We start from the raw sequence: 21,304 nt of genomic DNA, 5'->3' as shown, positions 1-21,304 counted from the left end.
GATCCACTGGGCACATGCTGGTTCCAGACATAATTACGTAAGTCACAGTCCGTGTTAATGGATGGAATCACATCCAATTTGCACCAGAAAAATTCACATTGTAGGGGAAATGTTTATATTTATTGTAGGCCTACGAGATGCCAAATGCCAAGAATGGAAAAAAATTGGGGGCGGGGGAGGTTCTGCTGTCACTGAGCCGGGAAGAGGGGTTACAAAAGGGTTGTCTGGGAGCCTGGACAGGAAGCACATAGCTGAGTCCCAGGGCTCCCCAAGGAAAGGACTCTAAGCTAGGATCTAAGAACGTAGGAAAGTAAGCCAAAGGTGGGATGGGGGAGTTGGATGTCGAAAAAGGGGAAGAGCATGACTGAAAACAAACTGGAACCCCATGGAGAGCGAGGCATGTCTAAGGAGGAAATGCTGTAGGACTGAAGTGGACAGACTAAAGAGCAGCAGATGACAAAAGCAAGGACCCCCAAACCTGCTAAGCCAGGCTGAGGGTTCTGGGCTTTATCCTGAGGGCCATGAAAAATCAGGGTAGGGGTGAAGAGAAACAGAGATGCAAACAGCTGTCGAATCGTAAGAAATGTTCATTTTGACTTCCAAGAGGAAAATGGGTGGAGCAGAATAAGCGGACACCGAGAAAAGCCACTTAGGAGAAACAGCACATCGCCAACCCCAACCCATACCCCCAGCCCAGCTGAGACACGAGCCCAAGTTCAGACCTTGAGACCAGACTTCCCCCAAGTTCAGTACCTAGGAAACTTCTTCCAACCTCCCACCCAAAGAGCTCTCTCAGGGAAGAGCTAGAGCAGGAAGGAAGCAGGGTAACAGTGCGCCTCTCTACTCTACCGGGGATGAAGGTCAAACCCAAGGAACCCATTCCTCGGCAGGGTGGCCTGGAGGACTACGTGAAAGGAAGATGTGAAGACCCTACCTCAGGATCCTTGCATAACAACTTGACTTCGCAAGGCCTAAAACTGCTGACTGATCTCTCCAGGCCCACGTGAGGGAGGCTGCCAGGCTTCCAGCACATTCCCACAGCCAGGCCTCCTTCGAAAAACAAAGGGCAGAGAACCCCACAAGTAGGCAGGGGAGACTCAACAGCTGGGAAACCAGCCCAGAGTGGGTAAAGACGAAGGAGAAGGAGTGAGGAGCAGGTGGGAGGGGAAGAGGAAAGGAGGGCCCCTGGCAAAAGAAAGCACTAGAATTTCAACAGGGAACAGTTCCCAAGGGGAGCAGCGGGCAGATGAGTGAGAGCCACACTCAGCAAAGCCGAGCTGTTGGCCAGCTGGGTGCAGAATGTGAGCTGCAGTAATCGCACGTCTTCCTTCCAGGTTGGCCCTGGGTACAATCACAGAAAAAGAAAAAAAAAAAAAAAAAAAAAGAGATAGATCATCAAAATAAAAGGAAATCAGACGGGGGAAATAGCTTCAGCAAATGTGACTTAAAAAAGATATCTGGAACACATAAAGAACTTATATACATAGGGAGAAAATATCAAGACTCCCATTTGCTAATTGTGTAAGAAAAAAATTAGTAAATAAACATATATGGAAATGTTCTATCTCTGAGACGGATGAAAGGAATGCAAATTTTGAAACTAAGAAGCCTATTCAATTAGCCAAAAAATAGTAAGTCCCACCATCAATCAGGTTGAAGTAAGACACATTCATATGCCGGTCGTCATATGTGGGTCGTAACAATGTAAATTGGTACCAGCCTTTTAGAAAGCAATTCAGAGCAAGCCCCCTCTATCTTAGTAATAGCCTTCTGATGTGACCGTATCCTAAGTCAATACTTAAGCGTACACAGATATTCACCGCAGCTTTATAATAGTAAACAATTAGAAACAACTCAAATGTACACAAAAAATACAAAACTGAAGATAAAACAACTACGTAGAATATTACCTAATCCTTGCAAATGATAATCGGAAAGTCTAGGTTGCAAATGAGAATGTTTATACTAAATCGAAAAAGCAAAACGGAGAAAACATAGACGTTAAATTGTCAAGAACTAGAAGACAACACATAAAAGTGAATGTGATTTACGGGCTGGGCTGGTGGAATCAAAGGAAACTTGCGCTTTTATTGTTTTTCTTTTATTGCCATAATGTATAGGCAACAGATGTTTAAAATATAACATTTCTATCCATCATGGAGTAGTGAGCACCTCTTCTGTGGAGCGGATCAACCTGGCCAATGTCATGGCCACATCAGTAGAGGCTGTCTAGGCCTTCCCAAGTTTCAAAGGTCTATTTGGGATTCAAACCCTGCCCAGGACAGGCTCTGAGGTCTTCCTTGTACCCAGAATACTCCCCAAAACACAGCTCTTTCCTTTGTTCTCCCCCCCCCAGCTCTGAAATACTGTCACCCCCCCATGTGTATTTCTTTTCTTTCTTTCTTTTTTTTTTTTATTATATAGTGAGATTCTACCATATGCAATATATATAGCGAATGCTCATTTGATCCTTTCAACAATCCGGTAGGATAGATGTCATCATCCCCATTTTACAGATCAGAAAACTGAGGATCCCAGATTTAAGAAATGTGGCCTGGGTCATACAACTCAGGAGCCGGGGCCAGAATTTAAACCTCAATCTCCCCATCTTCAGAGGCCTCACTTTTAACCACCTCAAAAACTGCCTCTTCCCTTCTTCTTCTTCTGCCTATGAAACAAACAAAAGAAAACAGAACAAAACACTTAAATGATACCGCTTCTATTTACACTAGCTTCCTAAAGAAATTATTCAAAGTGCAATGAATCAAGAGACATATCAATACAGACTGCTTATAAATTAACCAATAAGACAAGGTAATGCACACCCTAATTGCAAAAGTTGATGCAGAAGAAAAAAAGGAAATATCTTGAGACTCAAACCTGCACTTGCAGGTAAAACCAAATGACATCAAAAGGATTTCTACTTGCAAGTTAAAGCAGAATATCATCCATGATACTACTGCAAAGACGGGCAGAGCTTCTGCACCCTCTGCAAAAAATTATTCCACAATTAGCTGAAAGACTCTTTGCAGTTATCACGCATCCACTCCAGATGTTGCTCAGGCCATGGTAGCTTGAACAGTAAAAAGGAGCAGAGGAAGTATTAAGGTATGAAGCTAATATAGATGGGGTGATAAATGATTTTAGGCACCACTTATGACTTACTCTATAAATAATGGCACAGTGTTAGCTAAAATGTAAATTCCAATTAAATACAAAATCTAACAAAGTCAAACAACAGCAAATGATGTTTGACAGAGCAAAGGTCTTGGGGGAGCCAACAGGAAGAATTACAATAAAATCTATTCATGGAACTGCACACAGTGTTAGATAGAAGGGACCTGGAAGATCACTTCTTTCAACTACCTCTCTTTTTTTTTTTTGGTAGATGGGGAAACTGAGGCCCAGCACGGTAGAGTGAGTGGCCCAAATCACACTGCAGCAGAGCAGGAAACAAACTTGGTCTCCAAATTACTAGTCCAACTGCTTTCCAGCATATCACACTCACTCTGCAGTGTACTGGAAAGCTACCCCATTCTAAATCATATTTTTAAATGAGCATTAAATATTCTATAAATATTAAATTCCTTTTTAATAATTTTCAAATGCACAGGGGCACATTTAAAAAAGAAGCCTGGTTTTGATTTCTTTTGGAAAACGGCACACTGCTCAGTGTTTAACCTAGTATTGAGTGAAATATTAACAGGCCATATAATGGTTTCAGTGTTCCTCCAGTAAAGCTAAACAAAATTCGAAAACCATATCCCCCAGGCCGACAGGAGTTTCTGGAGCACACATTAAACTCAACGCTCTGCTCAACAAGCCCATCACTGTTAAGTAACTCATCAGAAAATAAAGAGGGAATTACCAAAGGGGAATTGCCAAGCAATTAGTTCTCTGAAGCAGATGACATACAACTGTTGTAGGGAGGAGCTTCCCGGTTAGTCATATGCCACAGTCAGAGCCTCCTAATCTGTAAATAAAAATGCATCACATATGATTACAGCTGGGATGGAGGCTGGGGCTGCCAGGCAAGGGCATAGAGAGAAAATCCCAAGTCTTCTTTTGTTCTGTGTGTCTACAAAGCGGGAGACGTTGCCTCTGAAGACATTTTTTTTTTTAAATCCTTGGTAATTTTCATTCAACGTAAGAAAGACAACTGCCTTCCCTAAGCAGGCTGAGAGCAACATGATCTTTCTTCTCTATCCTTCGGACATGAGTCAGTGAAGATTCATCCATTGGTCCAGTGAAGGAGAGAAAATGAGAGACTGGGAGGAGCAGGGACTAGAGGGTATAGCAGGTCTGAGCTTCCCCATGGCCACCCTGGCTAAAGCGTGACCTCTTTTCACTGCACGTTTTGTTCTTAGAGCTTGCATTCGGCACCACCCCACCACCTATCAAAATGGAGAGATAAATAGTTCCTATCTGCCAAATCTTGCAAGCTGAGCAATGACCCAGTGAAGCTCTTGGAAGAGTCAAAAGTTCATCGTCTCACTGGGACTCGTGATGCCAAACAACATTTGGAGCCCAAACACAGATAAGCATATTGCCACTGTCATCATTTTCTTCAATTAATAATTATTGAAAATGCGTAGGAATCTTGGGAAGGTATGAGGAAGAGTGAAAGAAAGGGCAAAAACACCACAAAGATACCTGTATGTGACACTGAACAGATAGGCAAGCAACAAAAAGGATGGCTCGTTGCCCATGAACCCTTCCCTGATGCTGACCTCTGAGAGTATCCTGTACCTCTGTTAATGGTTCTTCAAATTAGTCCTGGACACACCTTGCCTTCTGGACTCAACTGTAAGCTTCTATGCACAGGGCTCCAGGCCTTGAGAAACAATGCATGGCAGCACTAAAAGTACAGGCTGACATCTAAGCGTAACTTGACCACTTAGGAGCTGGTCAACCTTGGGCAAGTTACTTAGTCTCTCTGTGCCTCAGTTTCCTCATCTGTGAAATGGAGATAATAACAGAACCTACCTCAAAGGACCACAACGAGGATTAAATGATCTAACACGTAGTAAGTGTGAACTACTGATCATCTCTAAATTTCCTTTAGGGTCTCGCTAGCATGATGCCTGTCACACATTAGATGCTTATTAAATGTTTGCAGACAGAATGATCTGCCCCTGGGGTTGTTTTCCCCATCCTTCTTACTCCTATCCTAACTTTCCTGTCTTTTATGAGAGGTAGGTAAGTCACTGCCTCATTCTGAGCCATTTGGGGGAATACAGATAGCCCATCTAAACAATTCAGGTCAAAAAAAAAAAAAAAAGACCTTAAATAATCCTCAGATTTTCGCTAATCATATTAAAATAGATTGCCCACTAATAGCAACGTAACCAGATAATTTCCAGGCCTCCCCTATATTCTGAGCCATGTCTTAGGCTGGGGAGCTCCCCAGCCTAAGACATGGTTCAGAATATAACCATGAGTCAATGCTCACTAATTGTGTGTTTCTTTATTTTCTATAAAGTATAAGTGGGAAGCGAAATTGTTCAGAAAGCTGTGCCATGTGTATCTGTGTGTGTGTGTGTGTGTGTGTGTGTGTGTCTGTGGTGTCACATTGAAAAGAGTTCACATAAAGCCTCCGGAAAAGCCTCTAAAGCTATAAAACACACCCATATTAATGTGATTTATCAAAGTACAGTAAATGAATTGCCACAAAAATGAACAATTGCTCCAGAGTCAAGTAGATGGCACAATGTGATTTACGCATGTCACATGAGAGGAATAAATCAACGGTGGAAAAGATCAAAGGAAATGCTGGAATTGTTGTTAATATGTACAGGGTTTCGCTGAAAATCTCCTTAATAAAACTGTTTAGAGGAAAATAGAGGGATCATTTGTTTAAATGAAAAGAGATACCGCATGTGCTGAATTTCAAAAGCAGCATTTTCATACACACACACTTTAGGTTTAGTTAAAATTAGCTCAAGTTCCTTTTTTTTTTTTTTTAAGGTCTTAAAGGAATAAAGGTTTCAACAAGCCTTCATTGAGCTGAGTTTCCAAGGTGCCTGAGCTTCTAGGGCAGACACCCCATTACCCACCCATGCATCATCCCAGCTTCTCCACCCACCCTCCCTCCACCCAAGGTCTTAAAGAAGCGTACAAAGACTGTGCCACATTCCAGCTCCTCTTGCTGCCTCTTCTCTCTACTGATTCTACCCAGCTGATGTCACCCCTGAAATACAGTCATCCCCTCCTGCCTGTCAAACTTTTTACCAGGCACAAGAACCCAAAGCCCAATTTCAAAGATCACTTTATGCCAATGACTCCTCCATATTTATCTCCAGACCTGACCTCTCAGCAATGTTACTGCCACCCTCTCTACTGTCTTTTGGACGCCAGCAACTCAGATGTCCACCAGCACCTGTGTTTCCGCCAAAATGGCCTCGCCGGTTACATACCACGAAGGTGCTTGTTACGTACGTCCAGGTCACGTCAGTGGTCCTCATCCTGCTCTGTCCATGTCTTCCCACTGAAATGCTAACCAGCCTTCAGAGTTGAACTCAAATGATCCCTCCTCCTCAGTCTTTCCTCATCATCCTCCTCAGCATCATTCTGCTGAATTCCTTCTGTGTTAGAACGTACCCCAGTAAGTCCAACCCACCCCGTTCTGCTTTGTCTTAGTTATTCCAGAGCATTCCTTCTTTCCCCTACCTGACCATGAAGAATACAGGATAACCTCTTTCTGGCAGCTCTTCCTTCCATTCCCACAGTACCGTGGAGCAGTTTAAAAATACACAGGGAATAAATGAGTGAATCGTTTCTTTACATAGAAGAGTGCCTGTGAACAAAGCACTATAACTTTGCTATAGCTATATCATCGCTATAAAATAACTAGAACCAGAAATATTGTAATCTAGGTTTTAATTTCTTTAAAAAAAACACACACACACAAACCCTTAATGACTAGAACAGAGTACAACATGAATAATACTACCGTGTTTCCCCAAAAATAAGACCAGGTCTTACATTAAGTTTTTCTCCAAAAGACACGTTAGGGCTTATGTTCAGGGGATGTCGTCCTGAAAAATCATGCTAGGGCTTATTTTCTGGTTAGGTCTTATTTTCGGGGAAACATGGTATTTCCCTGCCTATGTTTAGCTATTAATTGTGAGGACTGTAACGAGGCCATTATTTATGCAAAATGTTTAAATAATGCTTATAAGCTTCTTTTAAATGCAATCACAAAAAATGTCAGCTGCTTAAAATTCAAGGTGACTCTTCACTACTGTGTCAGGAATACAAGTATTCACAAGACACTTAATATACTATAAAAGCCTTGGTCTTGTCTCAATAAGCTTGCACATATTGACCAAGAGATATGACTTTTTGGTGTCTATAGTTTCATAATAAAATTCCCTTTTAAACACCACAGGTTTAAAAATATTTGTGTATGTATTAACCACATATGCAATTAAGCTGCTTCTGCAAAAACTTAAATGTGAGGGTTTTCTGCCTAGCATGTAACTGTTAAAATGGGTAACACCCCTAAGAGATAAAGTAGCAGTAAGGCATTGCACCACTTTCCATTCAGCTGATACTTGTAAATCTTAACAGGCTTACCTTCACATGCCGTGTTTCCCCGAAAATAAGACCTAGCTGGACAATCAGCTCTAATACATCTTTTGGAGCAAAAATTAATATAAGACCTGGTCTTATTTTACTATAATATAAGACCAGGTATAATATAATATAATATAATATAATATAATATAATATAATATAATATAATATAATATAATACCCGGTCTTATATTATATCATATTATATAACACCGGGTCTTCTATTAATTTTTGCTCCAAAAGATGCATTAGAGCTTATTGTCCAGCTAGGTCTTATTTTCAGGGAAACACAGTGTAATTCCAGGGTTATTCTATTTCCTTTCAAAGAACATTTCTCTAACCCACAGCCAATAAAATGTGAAATACCCAGTTCCATATTTCACAAGGATATAATGTTTGTGATAATTTCCTCCCTCCTCTGTCCCATCCCTACCCCCCAGTAGGACTTCTCTATTCTTTCTGGGGCAGAGTGTACTTCAGTCACTCAGCTTTCTATTTGTTTTTACTCAGATCACAAATAACTTCCTTTATGCATGCAACTCATCAGTTCATCTTACAACAATATAAAAACAATACATATGCATCCTATCACAGTAAGAGAGTTGGACGAACATAAAATTCAGAAAAAGAAATGAAGGTTCATTTGCTTTGCAGAGCTGCAAATGTCTACAGTGTTGGTCCAAAGACCAAGGTACAGGTATATTGACTTGTTTCCAATCATGTATGGTCCAGGAGCAACCATCACAAAACAAGAACATTAAAATCACCCTGTCAGGAGATAAGTTGCTTGATCACAATGAGAGCTTATGTTCCTGGATCACAAACCATACACCAGGCACTGTCCCACCCAGCACACATATACTGTTTCATTCATCCTCACAGAAGCCCTGGGAAAAAGTTCTGATATTATCTCCGTATTCTACAGGAAGAAACTGAAGCATTGAAAGGATATAGGATGGCCCAAGGCCCCAGTGACAGCTCTAGATGTAAATCCAGACAGGCGGGTCCCAGAGCCCCATGCTCTTCTCTCGGATGCCACAGAATTTATACGTAACTTCAAAACTGGACCTTAGGTGTAGAGAGGGAGTTCTTTAAAGAAATCTGGGGAATTGTTTTCAAATGAACATTTTGGTAAAGCAAGTATCTACCTCTTAACAAATTAGTTGGAAATCCAGATTTCTGTATGTGAGGCTTGGTAAAAAGTAGACTTTGTGTCTCATCAGGTAAGGAAATAGAACATAGAACATGACTCAGGAAGAGCTGTCCAGAGACCACCCAATCCAGCAGTTTCCAAACCTATAGAGCCTCAGTATGATTCCCAGAGACCGTTAGGGTTCATTTCGATTCAGTAGGTCTAGGGTGGAGTCCCAAATTCTATTTTTTAAAGTTCTCCAGGTGATTCTGTTGCCCAGCCAGGCTTGGGAACCTCTGAACTAGTCTATTTCCACAGCTTCCAGTAGGACTGCTCCCAAGACAAATAGAAAGAGGAGATCTATTTCACAATCATCTTTGGTTGCGTACACTGGTGTTCCCAAGCCCTCATTGCCCCAACTTCTGCCTAACTTATATCTCTCCTGACTGCATTTAGGCAGTATCCTCTTGCCCTCTCTTCAAAAGAGACCATGAGTCATCTACCCTGCATACACCCTGTGTCTGCATGACTCTCCAGGCCAGAAAAATTTACTGTACGTGAGGAAATCAGGAAGTTGTAAAATCCAAACAGACACAGAAAATTTCAAGATTCAACAAATACTAGTTGCCACTGAACAAACAGGCCTCTGTCTCCCTACACACGTGTTATTCTACAACGAAAACCTACAACATGAAAACTGTGACTGAAGATAACTGGCAGCAAAACATTCTTATCACATTAAGTAAAGGTGACAATTAAAATGATAAGGCTCAAGCACAATATGCAACAATCAATCATCACAAAGTCAAATGCTGACTTCTTCATTAACCAAATGAGTGAAACCAGAGAGATACTTTAATTCAAGTTTTATAAAAACTCTCTTGTCAATTTCTCAATTTCCCACACAATCCAGTTTGCAAGAACAAGTATATTAAACAGTCCGTAAAGTGCTAAAGTATGGCCAGTAGGCGATTTTTCCAGGTCAGATTTTATCCTCAGGTGGGAACTACAGAGCATCGCAAAACTCTCACCTGATAGGTGATGCCCTTCCCTGTAGTGGCCGTGGAGGAGGAGACTGCTGTACAAGGATGACAAACAAATCTGCAGTTTGAATGGACCACCCTGGTGACTTGCTGCACGATGGTACTGCAATGGTCCAGGGAGTGCAGGAGAGGACATCAAAATGAAAAACAGAACAAATTACTTTAAAAAATAATTCCACTTAAAATGACTATGCACTGAAATCGTAACTTTAAGAAACATCAAATGTTGCATTTTGTTTCATGAGGATTACACGGATACCAGCACGCTCAAAAGGCAGGTCTGGTTTTACTCAACAGGGCTCAGAGGGAAGCCAACATACAAAAAGGTCATCCCTTCAATCAAATTGAGAGCTTGCTCATCCCCATTTGAGCCAGCTACTGTCATTCTCTTCTCTAATGATTCTAACCAATCACCTGATCAACACATGCTGGTCATCACAGGAGTACCAGGTGAAAATGGGCATGGATTGAATAGTAATTGAGCCAAAGTCTAATTTCAATATGGCATATATTACTATCAACATGCAACTTAAAGGGACAGTCATGAAAGAGCACAGTTATTAGCATACCAGTCTAATGGGATAGAAAAAAAACATCAAATGCAGAAAAAGAAATTAAAGTATGCATATAGTCACTAGACTTCCCACTAAACTTTAAGTTATTTAATTATTGAATGCATGTCTACTTCGTTTTCATTTTGCCACAATGCCTTGCACATGGTTAAGTGAAAATTATCCACTGTATGATGAATGAACGTGTGAATGGATGAACGAAAGAGAGAATGAATGAATCTTCCATATACCTTTCCATCAGGGAGCTTGGTGCTTGTAGTTTTGTGAAGTAAAGACCTATGCATAGAAACGGAAGAAGTTGAGGACTTGCTCTACTAACAGTTTTCAGCCCTACCTATGAAAATAATATTTTTAAATACTGTTCATTCCCAATTGTCCACATTAAATAGGATCAGTAGCACAGTTATTATAAAATATTCCCAAACTAGTAATCGCTGGACTGATTTTCAGTCTTTGATTACTGGTGCTGATCTGCATATTTGTTTAGGCTGATTTTAAATTTAGCTTGAGCTTCCTAAGCCCACATCAGGTAACAGGAGGAAGGAGAAGGCCCAGGATTATTTTGGGTGTCAGAAAGAAACTATTCTGGAGCTATGAATATGATCTCCAATGTGAATAATCTGTAAACAGGTAAGTGAGCCAATTATCCTTGGGTACATGGCAACACATCTCAGCAGTCATGATTATTTTCATCCATACACACTCACTATTTTTAAGAGCATATCCCAGCTGGAAAAGAAAATAATTTCAATTGCTTTCCAACACTTTTCAAAGTAATGAATAGTAGCCAAAGTATTCTTACTTCTAACTAATCCGTTCACCAAGTATTTATTTAAGCATCTATTGCATGCCTAGGACTGATAAAAGAAGTTAGTTTTCTAGTCCGTGATTCTCCCATGTGGAATCTGTGAGTACAGAGAAAGAAGGTAAGCTGTTCTAGACTACGTCTTTGAAGACACTATCCTTCTGCTAAAAAGCTTGTTGAGTTACAAATTCAAATAGTGGCCAAGTTAAATAGAAGCTCACAAAATTCTATTTACTCTCACACAGTACTTGTTTTAAAGGGAGGAGTCTTGATTTTATCTAGTAACATCAAATGGAGCATCAGAATACTGGACAATCATTTTCGAACAAGGTGCAGGTACCGTGGATTTGTAGACAGCGCTTCCTTTTATGAGCTAACAGTTGAGAGGGTGTTTGCCTGGATATTGATGTGTGTGCACACAATCCTATTTACATATCACCTAGCAGATAAGGTTTTTATAGAGTCCAAATTACAGTCTCCTCCTATTCTGAAGTGCAGAGAACAGTCAAGCATGATGCAAATGCTGTAAAATATTAATTTACTCTCCCATTGGTATGCCTACTTATTTCAAAAGTATTTGTGTTGCTACACCAGAGTAATTAAGAGAGTTAACATAACGTGCTGGATTCCATCAGAGGGAAGAAACAAGAATAAAAGCAAGGCAGAGTAGATTTGTTGTAAAAAAAAAAAATGCAAACACTATATAAAAAATAACCTATAGACTGTTTTGTACAATATATACACTACACATGGAATATTTAATATTTAGAAAGCACAACAGAGCAGCATAACACAACACGATTAATAGAGGAAGATTACTAACAAAGATGGCCTAAATAACATTGATAGGTAGTCAAGCAAGAGGATGCTTATAGGTTAGCAGCTATGACAATTATCATTAAAGACTCCTGCTAAATGACTCCCTGGAAACGTCATGTTCAAGAGTACCTAAGTGGAAAAAAAAGAGTTCCTCTTAGCCTGAATCAAAACACCACAATCAGGAAAACTTCTGCCCCCTTAAGTTTCAAATTCTGATTACGTTACAATGAATTTTCTGAAAAGTAATTTTCAGGTAGTATAGAATTTTTGCTTACGTTATGGCAATTACCAATGCATTTTCATTACTCCACAAATGGGATGCATTAAAAGTTATAGAAAAATCAATGAAACATTCCTGCTAACATCAAACATGTCAGAGAAAATACAATGCTTGTTGTTTTTTCGTCTGCAATAGTTCTAAACATATTTTAGTACATTTGTTATGATACTATGTAGTAAAAATATTTATCATACACTACCCTGAAAAGTCAAGATTTATAAAGACTATAAAATATATTACTACACTGACAGGCAAAAATACATAAATTATGAAATAAGAAAAAGATTTTTAAAAACTGTTTCCACAAATAGTTACCTAAATCTTTTTACTACTCTTGCAATTTTAAGCATTTATATATATTTTAAAAAAATCTTGATACAATTACAACTCTTTCAGCCAACATATAAAAGTCTCTAAACTAGCACTCAGTGTACTCATTATTATATTATGTATCTCTTAAAGAATTTTTGAATGAGTATTTTATTAAATTGAATTAAATGAAACTAAAATTCAAACAGCATAATTTATGACTACAAACTTCATTCTTAAAAACAGGGCAGCCCTATATGTAAAGCCCTAGAACAGAAATTATTCTCTCTATTGGGATTTCTATGATTTATTATTTTTGATGCTTTTAACAAAATAAGGAGGGCCTGCTTCTGATAACTTTGGAAGCATGACCAGAACTAAATCTGTTCTTTGAAGCAGTTAAACTGCTTCATATCTAAATCTCTCACAGAAACCAATCATTCAAAGTATTGAGTTACTCTGAAAACATAAAAGAATAGAATTCAAACTATCTCTTCCCCTAAAAATGATATTGTCTTGCTGCACTATCCCTTTACAAAGCAAGTACTTAAGCTCTTCAGAGTCTAAACACTATGTGTTACTTTCAAACAGCTATAGTTTAAAGAATTAACATTCACGCCTACGTTTACTAAGTTTCAGGGTTCTAGTAAAATGTTTACTGACTAACTTCTAATAGGAAACAAAATGAAATGGTGTCACAATGTGTTAGTCATCAAAAATTGTCATTGAAGTTAAGTGCCAAAGTAAAATCCACTTGACATTTCAGAATGGAAAAAAAAAAAAAAAGACATATTATACAAAAGGAATGTGAGTCTCTGAACTCTGTAATGACAACAAAAACAGGACTCATAGAAATGTGTTCACTAATATTTTAATAATCTCTTAAGGCTGACCTTTCCCAGGACTCCCAGACAACTGATTAAGGTAGGGCCCTACAGGTATTTGATGTATAATCTGATGGCTAAAGAGTTTTTCTAAAACCTTTCTCTAAAAGAGGCCCTAAAATCGATACAGTTTCACTTCTGTTTACCAAACCCTCTTAAAACGAAATCCAGAGAGGAAAACATTAACTTTCACAGTTCCCAATCAAGTACATTTTTCATATTTATTTTAGCATGAATTTGTGCATTTAAAAATACATGTTCACATTTCATTGCAAATAAAACAATTTCCTGTATGTTGCAAAATATCATCCAGGACCTCCAAGGTGTTCTGTAAAACTTACACTTCTGTGCTTTATTTTATATCACTGCTTCCCATCTATTTACCTCCTAGGAATAATAGCTCATTTTAACCACTGCAAGCTTGATCTGAGCAGGCCACAATCAAGTTACCAACCGTATAATAAACTCACTAGCAGAAATCATAACTGCACCCCCACCCAAGAATAAGTAGCTCTCTCAATCCTAGCCTTAGGGGGAAAAAAGGATTTACCAATTTAGCTATGGGGCTATAAAACTGTAAACCAAAACTGGCAGGTTCACAACTAAATCAAGACATGCTTATTCTCAATTATTTTTACTTTCAAATATCAGGGTTACTAAAATACTTCCCTCTATTTGGATTGCCTGAGCAAGAGAGCTTCCACAACCAAGCTACTTTTCATTCCTTTTCTTTCTTTTATTTATTTACTTATTTATTGTAACAGTATTATTTTTCTTTGCTTAACAGGCTTAATAAAGTGGTGCCCTAATGCAAAGAGTAGACTGCTACTCTCTAAATTATTAAATGCTCATTAAATTATATCCCAAAATAGAGTACAAGTTGTTTATTATGCAAAAGCACCACACATTATCAGCCTTAACAGCTACAGGCCTATGTCATCTTTCCTGAGACAAAAACCTTTGAACTTACTACCACAGATGTAAAGATCATGGCCAAAAGATCCAAATGAAGAATGAATACACTCAGAATATCTGCCTACTGTCAGTCAGGCCTAGATTTTTCTATTATGATGGCTGTAAAGTTTTAAAACATGACAATGGTGATATCCTTCCCAAAAAAATTCCTTCTGCAGAATAAACCCTTTCGAAAACCAGTCATGACTACTGGCAACTTAGTTTCTAAAGGATGAGCACTTTCACACTTGAAAGGGTTAAGTGCCTGCAAGGCCAATGGCACCAGAAGGCAAAAGAAATGTTGCTTTAGTCAGCTCTGAAAGGTTTCTAACAAGTACCAAATACTTGTTGATCTGTTCACAATAAACACCAGCAGGATTGTCAGGCTCCTTTCACTGTCTGGGGAGAGACATTTACATACTGCACCCAGTAAGAACAGCTTGTTGGTCTCCTTTATAAGAGTAGCGAGAAGCCTCATTCAGTGTCTCCCGTCCAAATGACTGAAAGAAGACGCAATTGAAATAGTGAAGTCTCTCGTCTGGCTTGGGCAGCACAAATACTGTGCATAAAACACTTGGAGTAGTCCAAGCACAAAACAAACCCACCTGAATGGACAAGGAACACTGTCTGTTGCCATGGCAGCCTGATCTAATTACATGAGTGATCGGGGCTGGAGTAAGTGCACTGAAAACCTACACCGCTGACCGTACCTAGAAGAGGAGAAAGACAGGGAGGCAGGAGGTTCAGGGGAGACTTCAACCTCCGCTTTAAGTAGCAGCCCATTTGTCTGTGGAGCTGCTAAAATACTGACTGATGCATGTACAGTTAGAGGGCAGCCAGAGGAGATTAAATGCCACAGCATTAGCAGTTATGGTGCAATCCCTCTCCAAGAGTTCATATGCAGGATTTTCTTGTCCTCCTCTCTGCTGGTTTCCCTGGGCATAAGCTTCATTTCAAACAAAAGCTCAACTATCAAACTACCTTCACCCACCAAATAAACCACAAGGTGGGCTTAACAGGGGCTTCTAGGAACTCCAGGGCTCCTCAGAAACCCAAACAGAACTGGCTTAGCTAATAATGTTGAAAAGTAACTAGCTGAGCCTAAAAATAACCATCAAGTAACTGCTGTGTGCGATATGTAAGGATGATGTTTAAATATTAAGAACAGCCTGCATTATAAAACACAAATGTCATCGAGCTCTGACTACTAGATTGCCAAAGGAGAACTTATTTGCATACACGCATTCCCGTGCATGCACGACAGAATGTGCAGGGAGTATGCCACTCTAAGGCATTTGATTCTGCGGGTGTAAATGGGGTCTTCTAATTTGGCTAATTGTATCCTGTGGCTCTCACAGGGAAGCTAAGAATCTCCTCGGGTACAGAACCAGTTTGGAGGAGTCCCTACTGCACAGCATACGGTTAACAAAATAAAAATAGCTTGCCGTTCTCGTTAGCCACATCGCGCATTATATAACCAGCTTCCGACTGGCTTTTTTTTTTCCGCCCTTACTACTCACTCTTCAGCAATTCCCAATCTTCCGAAGTATTTATATTACCCTCTTATCTGCAGGATTATATACTAAGAAAGCAAAACAAAACAGAGACTCCACGGGACTAAACCGAACCTCACAGTCCTTAGGAAGGGATTTTTTGTTTTCTGGCAGGATCTCCACCACCACCCTACTTCCACCCCCCTACCCCCACCAAGGTTCTTGCTAATCTCCCTAGAAAACCTGGATTGTTTCATTGCTTCCAGTCAGCCCCCTACGTGGTCTGAAATAAAATGAAAGCACAAGCCACGGAGTTTGGGAAGGCGGCCTGCGGGCGGGGGGCCGAGGAGGGGTCAGGCGCTGCAGTCAGCCAAGTGGCCTCAGAGGGCCCTCTCCCCATCGCGACGGCCCCTGTGGACGACCCCCCCGCCCCCGCCCCGCGCGCGCACACATACGCACGCTCACTCACTCACACTCCCGCCGCGCTCCGCCACCGCCTCACCTCTCGCTCCGCCCGTCCGGCCCCTTCCCTGCCCCCTGCGGGGCCGGCCTGCGCGCTGCGCTGGGACCACGTAGGAGGCGGCGGCGGCGGCCGCGGGAGTGGCAGCGTCTCCGGCCAGGCCAGGAGTGAACGAGCAGCGGAGCTCCGGGGCGCATCCCAATATCCGCAGCGCCTCCTCCTTCCCCTGCTCCTGGCTTCATTCACCCTCCCAGCAGTCGCGCGGCGGTTCACTCCTGGCGCCCGCAGGGCAGCGCCTGCTGCCGCTCCTCTCCTCCCGCCGCGGGTGCGGGCGGGAGTGCCGGACCGGGCTGGGGCGCTCGCGGGCTCCCGGCTCCCGGCGGCGGCGGCGGCCACAGGATCAGGAAGCGGCCGTACCAACAGGGCGGCGGTGGTAGCGGAGCCAGGGCCGCCGCCACCACTCCGGCCGCGCTCCCGGCACCCGCACGCCCGCGACCCAGCGCCCACCCCTCCGCGCCCCCAGCGCTCCCACAGCCTGCGCCGGGCCGCGCGCAGAGTCCTGGCTCCGCAGCCGCACGCCGGGAAAGGCCGGCCTCCGTGGGTAGACCTCGGCCGTGGGACTCCGAGGCCAGGCGGCCACCGGCGGGACAGCTCAGCCTCTCGTCCAGACCCGCTTGCTCTCGCCGCCCTCTTTGGGTAGACGGGTGAAGAGGGGGCAGCGGCAGGAGTGGGCAGCGCGACCCCTGGCCGCTGTCGCTTCCCTTATGCCACCTCCAGGGATAAGGACACAGCTCTCCACACTCGCGAGCGGGACTAGGAGCCGCCCGAGCGAGGCGCCGCCACCGCCACTCTCCCGGCCCGCGCCCCCAGCCCGGGCGCGCCCCCTCACCCGGCGGGCGCCCACCCGGCCCCCAACAGCCCCCCTGCTGGCGGTCCGTGCACCCTGAGCAGGGTGTCGGCTCGGGAGGCTGGAGCCGAGGAAGGTTGTGTGTACACACACACACACACACACACACCACCACAACACGCCGCGTCGGTTTCCTTCGCTCCTCTTCCAGCTGTTTTCGGTGCCGCCGAATGGGGTTTGGGGTTTGTTTGCTGGTTGTTGCTTTGGCCCCTCTCAGGAGAACGGGGGGGCATCTTAATCTAAATCAGGGGAGAAGGGGATGGGGGAGGGGGAGAAACAATCAGAGGAGAAAAAAAATCGCCACTTACTGTAAAGTGTAAATGGATCTGGGGTGGCGTGGGGAAGGGGGGGCAGAGGGAGAGAAACAGTGTCTTGCGGCTGCTGTAGCTCTGGCTGCTGCTCCACGGGGCTTGTTTTGAATCCCCCTGCAGTGAAACAGGTCCTGTACGGCTCCGCCACTGTAGTAGAAATGATGTCTGCGGTATACTCTGCTCTCTCCTCCTCCTCCTCCCCCCGCTCTCCTCCCCTCCCTCCCTCCTCCCTCCGCCCTTCCTCCCTCCCTCGCGCTCTCTCGCGCTCGCTCGCTCGCTCGCTCGCTCCAGTATGTAAATGTGTAATAGAAGCCAAATATGGAGCAGTTGGCTGCCGCCGCCGCAGCTCAAGGATCTGACGGGGGGGGGGGGTGATAGGAGGGGGGACACCCTCCGGCGGGCGGCGGGGCGAGCCTCTAGGAGCCCGGCGAGCGCACGGCGGGCGGCCGGCCCGCGCCCTTAATCCTTCGGTGCGAGCGGCCCGGGCTCGGCGGCCCTCGGAGAGACTGGCGCGTTTCCCCCCAAGACTGTCTCGGGATCGGGGGTGGGGAGAGGGGGACAGGGAGCGGGAGGGGAGACATGGGTCAGAGGGGACGGTTCTTCCAGGTTTGGGAAAGGGGCGGGGAAGTGAGGCGATGAGGTAATTGTAGCGGTGACTGGTGGGTCCTCGCTCCCTTCCCTGGGTGCTGCACCTAGTTGGAGGGGGCAGAACGACAGCGTAGTGCAACTCGGGCACCCTGCAGGATTCTCCGGCTCAGAGCCAATGAAATACCCCAGGGGGAGGGGAGGCGAGCCAGTTCTGATTGCTACGTGCCCTTGGTTCCGGGCGCGCCGAAAAGCGTCCAAGAGGGCTGACTACGATCGTCATTCACGTTAATCCTCAAACCGGTTTAGCTTCGGCGTTCCGGAACCCAGACCACCGGGGCACGGGGAGTGCCTTTGCGTGCAACTCTGGAAAGTTTTAAGGGACCCCCCCCCCCGACTGCACGTGCACCCTAACCTTTACTGCCTGGGACAGCCGGTGACCTCCCTGCCCTCTACCCAGCTCTAGCCTTGGTAGACGACCTGCGCACTCCTCTCGCAGCTAATTCGGGATCATTAATTTAATCGGAAATGAGGTAACAGTGTAAGAGATAGAGAAAGCAAACCGAGCATCAAATGGCAGTTCTCGTGATTCCAGGCTGAAGAATTTACTCTGGACTCAATTTTTTAGTGCTTACTTAAAAAGCACTTACCCCACCACACCGCTCCTTCCCCTCGCCCCCGGACCCCCGCGTGCGCCACACACACATCGCACGTATCACCGCCGGGTGTTAGCTCGACGGGAAGGAATCTTCTTTCGAAGGGTGCACCTTGCCAACAGGTGTGGCACTTGGAGGAAGAGAAGGCACATCCCTGCGAAAGGGAGCTCACTGCGGCGTTCCCCTTGCTGCAGGTAATTCTGGAAGACCAGTAGGTGTCCGGGGAGCGTTTGACCTCCTTCAGGTGCTTAGAACCAAGTGTCTAGAAACATGATCCCTCTACGTAAGATTCCCTCTGGAAGCCACCACTATTGACTGTAAGCTGTATTTGAGAAACCTTTTGGCTAAGTTTACTTATGACCTAACGGTTAGTCACCAGCCGAAGCAGGATACAGAATCACCAAGAGAAATGTGTCAGCTTTTGAACAACTGTATTGTAGAGCCAACGTGCTACAGAAATAAAAAATAAGCATACTAACTAGGAAGGTGTAGAGCCCCGGAAATAACTTTTTTCTCACATTTTGAAATACCATGTACATATACATGGCTATTTAAATAGAACTACTACAGTTCACTCTTACTCATTTCTACAACTTCTTTTTTTATTTTTTTTATTTAAAAATCAGTGATTGTTACAGTTTAAACATTGGGTTGGTGTAAAGTGACATTGTTGGTCTCATTACAGCCTCTAGTGGACAGTTAAAATCAGTTTCCTAAAAAGGCTCTGCCTGGTGTTGTGTTCCTTGACAAGCATTACCAAGGTGAAGGTTAATACCTCAGACATAACCGAGTAATAATCTCTTCCCCCGGCAGAGCCGGCTTCTAAAAGGAGCAGAAGCTGTTGGGTCTGCAGGAAAAGACGTATGCTTTGTGCTGCAGGTATTATTATTACTGGCCTGTGAATAAACAGAGAGCTTCTGCTATTCATTTCGGTTTCAGACAGCTTTCATAAAAACTGAACTCATCTAAAATATTTTTATAACAGAAAATATTGGTTGCCATGTTTTTGGCTTAACTGAGATGTTTTTATTCCAGCTCCTAATCTGCAGACTGTCCAATCCACCTCGACTCTATTTTTAGACATCTTACGTTTAGAGAATTTTCAGTAAAAAAGAGCTAATATTTTAATATTACATTGACACAAGCAGTTAAATTTAAGTTATTTTAACAAACTTAATCAAATTAAAACACATAATTCAGATTAGTTAATTAATTTAAATTTTCTCTCAAGGAAGCTAAAATGTATATTATCCAAAAAGTAAGAATAATTAATAACAAATGTGTCATTTACTTTCTTAGCCATTAAGATTAAAGCCATAAACTGCTATTAAAATCTGTAACTATTTCTTCCTGCAAGGTCCAACCAACATAAACATAATACTCATGATATACTTTCATTACCTTTAGCACTGAAATGTCTTATTCTCAGATGACAAAATAGTAAATGTACAATCACAAATAACTGGTACTAATTCTTTAAAAATGACTCTTTATGCAAATAAAAACTCAATGAAAGGAGAGCAGAGCTTTCAAGAAGCCAGTAGGCAAATATGTAGTACTGTGGTCCTATTCATAAACCTGATACTATATTTGTACAGCATAAGTCAAACTTTGAAATTAAAGGAAATTGAGAAATAAGGCCTGCTGAGCCTTACTCCTCATTTGTGTTCTGTATTGCTTAAACATGATGGAAAATCATTTTCATCCCTTATATCTATTTCACTGTTTTTGGTAGTATCTACTTTTGAAGGTTTAAAATGGGCTATCAAGAATATATTATATCATTATGGCTTGCGTCTGAAAATGTAGTCTTCAGAATAGCAGCAGCAGCATCTGGGAGTTTTTTAGACATTCAGAATGAGATCTCCACCCCAGACCTACTGAATCAGAATCTGCCTTTTAACCAGCTCCTGGGTGATTCCTCAGCACATTCAAGTGTGAAAAAGTCTGTTCTACACTACAGGGCTCTGTCTATATGAATTTGGCCACAGATGCAGAACTTAATTCTCCTATTTATTCCTTTTTTATTTACTCCCTCTTTTATTAATTTGCACTTTTTCATGAGTAATTATTACATTCTATGCTTTGGTCAAATAGTACTGCATTTTTGAAGAGCTCTGATGTATACACAAATCTGCACCATCGTTGCCAAGAGAACACTGTGAGGAAAGTGCTGGGGTCTTGAACGTGAAGGTTTTCTTCATGGCAGCAGAGGGAGCAAAAGAGTACTTAATAAAACAAGTGTACAGGCAGCCCAATCGTAAGGGGTTTTAAATTGTAGTATTTGTTTTCATTGGAAGTAGCCTTTTATATAGTTCAAAACAAAACAAAAACAAGCAAACACAACAGCTTACCAGGTTATAACAAATAAATAGTGAACAGATTGGCAGTTAAATAGAATGTAGATGTACTTATTTAGAGTTTTAGGCTTGAATTCCTAAAAGAAAGTAGACTTCAAAAGTCATACTTGGAAAACATGCCTTAGCTTTTCTCCAGTCAAAAATAAAAATAACATA

At 42.6% G+C, this 21,304-nt stretch overlaps 2 protein-coding genes across 3 annotated transcripts in view; both read right to left on the bottom strand.

The window, feature by feature from the left end:
- ATXN1 (ataxin 1) overlaps window positions 1-17,789 on the bottom strand; it is a 376,299-nt gene extending 358,510 nt beyond the window's left edge. For both annotated transcript variants that reach the window (XM_088791372.1, XM_088791373.1), the window contains exon 1: window positions 17,545-17,789. The gene's annotated coding sequence lies outside the window, so the exon portion shown is untranslated. The remainder of the gene's footprint in view (window positions 1-17,544) is intronic.
- Window positions 2,401-18,940, bottom strand: LOC141566987 (uncharacterized). Its single transcript, XM_088789803.1, has 6 exons — window positions 18,852-18,940; window positions 17,804-18,239; window positions 17,346-17,475; window positions 16,372-17,090; window positions 9,742-9,856; window positions 2,401-2,668 (listed from the first exon to the last, which is right to left on the bottom strand). Exons 1-6 carry the CDS (start codon window positions 18,938-18,940, stop codon window positions 2,589-2,591), a joined length of 1,569 nt encoding a protein of 522 aa, XP_088645929.1. The 3' UTR covers window positions 2,401-2,588.
- Between the last annotated feature and the right edge of the window lie 2,364 nt (window positions 18,941-21,304).

Source organism: Rhinolophus sinicus, chromosome 14 (genome assembly GCF_057876585.1).
Source record: "Rhinolophus sinicus isolate RSI-liver-muscle chromosome 14, RSI-T2T, whole genome shotgun sequence".
NCBI classification, from domain to species: domain Eukaryota; kingdom Metazoa; phylum Chordata; class Mammalia; order Chiroptera; family Rhinolophidae; genus Rhinolophus; species Rhinolophus sinicus.
The sequence above is the reverse complement of the archived record's forward strand: the minus strand, read 5'-3'. Positions and strand labels throughout refer to the sequence as shown.